The sequence below is a fragment of the Engystomops pustulosus genome, chromosome 1 (genome assembly GCF_040894005.1).
Source record: "Engystomops pustulosus chromosome 1, aEngPut4.maternal, whole genome shotgun sequence".
In the NCBI taxonomy this organism is placed as follows: domain Eukaryota; kingdom Metazoa; phylum Chordata; class Amphibia; order Anura; family Leptodactylidae; genus Engystomops; species Engystomops pustulosus.
This window is the reverse complement of record NC_092411.1, coordinates 290,964,226-290,970,661: the sequence shown is the minus strand read 5'-3', so window position 1 is coordinate 290,970,661 and position 6,436 is coordinate 290,964,226. Positions and strand designations below refer to the sequence as shown.

The 6,436-nt window shown below is 40.1% G+C and overlaps 1 protein-coding gene across 1 annotated transcript; it reads left to right on the top strand.

Moving 5' to 3' along the window:
• The first annotated feature begins 857 nt into the window (after positions 1-857).
• Positions 858-1,733, top strand: LOC140128908 (vomeronasal type-2 receptor 26-like). Its single transcript, XM_072150623.1, has one exon. The coding sequence runs from the start codon at positions 858-860 to the stop codon at positions 1,731-1,733; it is 876 nt and encodes a 291-aa protein (XP_072006724.1).
• The last annotated feature ends 4,703 nt before the right edge of the window (positions 1,734-6,436 follow it).

The following is a 6,436-nucleotide window of genomic DNA, read 5'->3' as shown; positions in this document are numbered from 1 at the left end:
CACGCCCCAGCATGCCTCTTGTGAACAGCATCTGGTTGATGCTAAAAGCCACATGTCAAGTTATTGAGACATTGACATATTTTGTGGGGGCATACCCACCACTGTTGTTGGCCTTTGTTTTTAAATAACTTTGAAATGAAGAAATCACCATTGCCTGCTTCTACTTATATGCCCGACTCTTATGTTATAGTATGACTTTTTCTATAAATTAAACCCAAAAGCCAAATATCCCAAAGTTTTAGTGAGTATGGTATATTGTCCTCAGTGAATTTGACCTGATTCAGAGAAAATTCTATTCAAATATCATTGTATGGAGACTTGACAAATAATCCGACAATCCGATGCATTATCATATTTCTCATGGGAGTAACTTGAGGTGGTTCAGAGAAGGCAACCGGGCCCAAGAGGCTTAGTGTACCCATAAGGTGTCACTTTCCCATATAAGAAGAAAAGTTCTGTAAAGCACACATTATAATCGGGGGCCAGGCACAGACTTTGTATTGGGGCCCGTCAGCTTCAAGTTACGCCACTTATTGCTCTATGATTGTAATTTTCAGTTTTGGCTTAGAAAAGTCGGTATGATTTACCCTTCTAGTACTTCTTAGACACATTTGTCCCTGTGCTACAGAACTCAGTAAATCATGTTCAGATACAAGACATATGAAAAATGTATGTGGTATATCCTCAGACCGTTATTACAACCATCTTTAAATAAATGGTATTTAGAAATTGATAATATTTTGTTGAATATTAATATTGTTTGCTGTACTCTTACTATTTCTAACATTTTTTAAAATATTTTTTATTTAATTAATGGAATTAAAGACAGTAAAACCTGCCATAAATGTCCTGAGGATATGTGGCCCGATGAGAGGAAGATGTTGTGTTTTCTCAAAGTATTAGAGTTTCTATCCTATGAGAAGGACTTATTACTTTATATTCTTTCAACAATTGCTTTGCTTCTATGTGTTATAACATTGTTCATATTGGGAAGCTTCATCCATTACTGGGACAGTCCAATTGTTAAAGCCAATAACCGGACTGTGAGCTTCATCCTCCTGGTCTCCATCTTGCTGAGCTTCCTCTGTGTCTTCTTCTTCCTTGGTCGTCCAGTGGACATCACCTGCTTACTGAGACAAGTATCATTTGGGATCTTCTTTACCATTGGAGTCTCTTCTGTGTTGGCAAAAACTATCACAGTCTGCATTGCCTTCAAAGCCACCAAACCTGGAAGTTCCTGGAATAGACTGGTCTCACTCGAAGTTTCTAACTTTGTCATCCCAGTATGTTCTTCTGTACAAGTTCTTATTTGTGTTGTTTGGCTGTTGGTGTCTCCTCCTTATGTAGAGTATAACCATCACACGTATCCTGGGAAGATCATCATTCAGTGTAATGAGGGCTCAGATATCTGCTTCTACTCCATGTTGGGTTATATGGGGCTCCTGGCAGCTGTGAGCTTTGTTCTGGCTTTCATGGTGAGGACATTACCGGACAGTTTTAATGAGGCCAAGTACATCACCTTCAGCATGCTGCTGTTCTGCAGTGTCTGGATCGCCATGATCCCGGCTTATCTGAGCACCAGAGGGAAATACATGGTGGCTGTGGAGGTATTCGCCATCCTGACCTCATGTGCTGGGGTTCTGGGTTGTATATTTTTCCCTAAACTTTATATTCTGTTTCTAAAACCAGAACTGAATTCGAGAAACAGCATTCTGAACAAAAATAAGAAGTAAAATATTGTATGACTCCTATAATTATTTTAACTTCTAATTTAATTTTAGCTAAATTTTGTACTACCCTCCTCTCATATACATAATAATGAATTATAAGATAATATAATTATTAGTAATTAGGAAGGAACAAGAAAATTTGGTTACTTCATCCTCAGTTGGAAGTAGAACTTAGTGAATCTGAAATTATTCAGACATTGGATTGAATCCAAATTTTTATTCTGTTTGTTCACTTTGGACACAACCTAGAAAATCGGGGCTAGTGATGTCTTACCAAGGTGTGTAGGAAAATTAAAATCAGTAAGGATAAGGCACATGTCTTGTGATTAGAGCAAATGATTTAGGTCTAGTAAGGAGAAGATTTGGGCAGTGCAGTTATTAGTTGAGGCAGTTAAGGACAGTTGTAGTCACAGACAAGAGCTGTTATTTTTGTCCTCAAGAGGGACCAGTCAGTATATTGGAGAGGAGCCAAATTCAATGAAAGTACAAACTCAGGAGCAATCAGAGACACAGGGATGCTCTCGGGAAATAGATCAATGTTTATTAATCATTCAGCATCTTATATACCCAAAAAGAAGGGCGGTTACTTATTAAGTGACATTATAATCATTAGACAGCGGCATTGAATAATTTCATAGTCATTAGTCAGTTTCACCTGAACTAAAAATAGTCATTATCAGGTGACAATGACATAAAAGGACATATAGCTTATTAGATTACAAGGTAATAATAATGGAGTCATATTGACATGTGAATAAGCCCCTTATTGATTATATAATTGAGTACCCGTTGTAAGCGACCATTTATCCTTATTACACATCGATAATAATCTTATCATTAGAGTTTTGAATCTTTCTGACTGATCAAAGTTCATTCTGGCCATCGATACAGGACAGAGCTCACAATTATTTAGTTCAAATTTCTTAAAGAGAAATATCTTTTAACTAGGAGGATAAAGAATACAAAGTAATAATAATAATAATAATCTTTATTTATAAAGCAGCATCGTATTCTAGAGCGCGGAATATCTCCATCCGTATCAGAGCTGCCGAGCACAGCAGTGGAGAGGAAGGGGTTACACCATCCATGAACATAATTGCTACATGTGCTCGAAGAAGCATAAAATGTTTGTTTTTCAACATGTCACTATTAAACAGCTGCAAAGATGCTCCGATGTGGAAGATATGTATATATTTGTATATTGGTTGTTTAAGAAATAAAGAACTTAAAGGAAACCTACCACTTGTAGTGGCAGGTTTCCGATGGCAATATCGGGCACCAGCTCAGGGTGAGCTGGTGCCGGAGCTTATTTTAGTTAGTGTTTTAAACCGCGGTATCGCGGTTTAAAACACTTTTTAAACGTTGTAGCCGGCGCAGGCAGGTACGCGCTCGGCGCTTACCATGCGCGCGGCTCTCATTCACTTCCTATGTAGCCGCGCGCACGGTAAGCGCCGAGCGTGTACCTGCCTGCGCCGGCTACAACGTTTAAAAAGTGTTTTAAACCGCGATACCGCGGTTTAAAACACTAACTAAAATAAGCTCCGGCACCAGCTCACCCTGACCTCACCCTGAGCTGGTGCCCGATATTGCCATCGGAAACCTGCCACTACAAGTGGTAGGTTTCCTTTAAAGATGACACACAGTAGAATCTTCCATGATGAGATCTCGTACAGGAAGAAATGACTCAACAGACTTTGAGACATAAAAGAAGTACAAGAAACCAGAGAACATGGTGATAAAATCCCTCAAAAAGTGATAAACTCGTCTTTACCGGAGATTACAGGTTCTGCAGAGCATCCAGAAGCAACTGCAAAGGAGAAGAGGAAACTGTGTGAGAAAACTGTGCACCGGGAGAACAGATCCCTCTGCAATATCCTTGTCATTACTTACAAAATAATGTACATGAGTGATGTCACCCCCAACACTATGCAGCAATATGAAGCACATGGGTTAGGTCCAGCATTAAGAGCGGAAGATGACAGGAAAGGCAAGAATCCACAGAAGGACCTGTGATGGTTAAGCACTTGGATGCAGTGGAGTAACTAGAGTCCTCTGGTCCTGGGGCAATATTTCTAATACTTTAGACTTACATGTATGGATAGTTACCTTACATCATGCTTCTGCTACAGTATAAGAAATATTGTTATTTTTTTTATATTTATAAGAAATATAATTTTTTACATGATAATAGTGGAAGCATGACTTACCCTCCAAAGCACAACTATTGTATGTGATGGTAAATGGTAAATGGAAGTGTTTGATTTCCATTATTTTCTTCCATAGTGGAAGAGAATAACCAAAACCAAAGGTGGAGCTGTGTGCTGTGATTGGATGCTCAATAGTTAGTCCTGGCCCCATCACAGCGCACATTACATATTACCATTGTGCAGCATATTACATAGTAATGTCACCTATATCAGGAGGTTACTCAGTGACTACAGACCAGACACAGGTGGAAGGCATGTAGTAACTTATAATCTGCTCCTTTGGGTACAGATCATCTCACACTCTTGCCTTTGATGCACTGAAGCGGTACAAGCGTGGTGAACCCCCGGTGCCGAGCTCAGCGGCAAACTACTCATGCCCGACTTCAGTGCATTGCAAGAGCGAGCAAGAGAGAGGAGAATCGCTCCCGCCATGCACTGAAGTGGCGCATGTGCACGTGTGGAAGGTGGACTCCAGCCCAGCGCATCCCCAGATAGCACCATGTACGGTAGGAGGATGACATCCCCGGATGGCACCATGTGCGGTAGGAGGATGACATCCCCAGATAGCACCATGTGCGGTAGGAGGATGACATCCCCAGATAGCACCATGTGCGGTAGGAGGATGACATCCCCAGATAGCACCATGTATGGTAGGAGGATGACATCCCCAGATGGCACCATGTGCGGTAGGAGGATGACATCCCCAGATAGCACCATGTACGGTAGGAGGATGACATCCCCAGATAGCACCATGTATGGTAGGAGGATGACATCCCCAGATGGCACCATGTGCGGTAGGAGGATGACATCCCCAGATAGCACCATGTGCGGTAGGAGGATGACATCCCCAGATAGCACCATGTGCGGTAGGAGGATGACATCCCCAGATAGCACCATGTACGGTAGGAGGATGACATCCCCAGATGGCACCATGTGCGGTAGGAGGATGACATCCCCAGATAGCACCATGTGCGGTAGGAGGATGACATCCCCAGATAGCACCATGTACGGTAGGAGGATGACATCCCCAGATAGCACCATGTGCGGTAGGAGGATGACATCCCCGGACAGCGGGGGGAGGAACTTGTTATGGTTTATAATGGAGATCTGTGGTTATATGTAACACCAGTGCATATAAAAATGAATCAAGTAAGTTATAATAAGTAAGTACGGTAAGCTGCATCACAAAGCAGTGATCCCTGTAATATCAGATTAGTTATTTTTATCATCTGGTATAGAATGGATTACACGTGACTAAATTAAAGGCGTTATTTGAGAACAAATTTATTTTTATATTATTTTGATAAATCTTCTGTTTGGTTCCCCCTGAAAAGGCTTATCAGATGTAAGACAGCTCGAGAGCATTTCAGATGACACATATAATAGGAGAGAAAACATGTGATATGTGAGGTGCAGCACAGATGAGGCGCAGTGCAGGAGAGGCGCTTCCACTTCATGAATCTAAGTTCTAGAAAGGGTCACGGTCTACCCTTCAGGCCCCGCTCCCTGCATTGTGCAATGAATTATCTGTGACTGGAGTGTTTAGCCCCTTCAATGACCAAGTTTTTAATTTTTTTTTGCATTTCTGATTTTCACTTTTCTCATTCCAGAAGACGTAACAATTTTTTTAAATTTACAAACCTGTATGAGGGCTTGTTATATGCAAGACAAATTCTACTTTCTGTGGCTGCCATTTGGTATGCTGTGTTATGTACTGGGAAGCTAGAAAAAAAATCCAAATGTGGTGGAATTTTTTTTTTATGCCACATTTATATAGTTTAGTTACATCTTAATAACTTTAAAGAAAATTAAAAAACTTTGTAGGAAAAAAATGCCTTGCATCGCCATATTCTGACACCGTAACTTTTTCATACTTCACCGCATGGAGCTGTGTAAGATCTCATTTTTTGTGAGATGGTTTGGAAATTGCATTGATGCCATTTTGAAAAGTGTGCCACCTTTTTCACTTTTTATTAAAATTTTTAGTGGAGGCAAAAAAGCGGCAAATTGGGCATTTAGATGCTATTTTCTGTTACAGGATTCATCACCGGGAATAATTGTTTTTTATATTTTAATAATAGAGGCATCTTGGGACACTCCGATATCTAACATATGTGGGATTTTATTTTATTTACTTTTATATGTGTTCTTGGAAAAGAGGGGAGATTACAATTTTTATTTTCTTAGTTTTAATATTTTTCATTTTTTTACTATTATTTCAGCCCCCTAGGGTTCAAGTACACTAGGAAGGCTGAAATAATGGTAAAAAAAACACTTATACAATATACTGCAATCCAATTGTATTGAAGTATATAATAAATATACGGCTTCTATATTTTGATTTGATTTCCAAAATGTGGGGATTGTCCACCCCACAGTCCTACTTATATAAAGAGAAAACATTTTTCTACCATTTGAAGTCCCAACATAAGTGTGGTGCATGCCCATTAAGCTGCGTGCACCAACCAGAAAAGAGACTGGCAGATTATTGAGGAGCAT

Coding starts and splice junctions, on each gene's coding strand:
- LOC140128908 (XM_072150623.1), top strand. CDS start 858: ATGTGGCCCGATGAGAGGAAGATGTTGTGTTTTCTCAAAGTATTAGAG.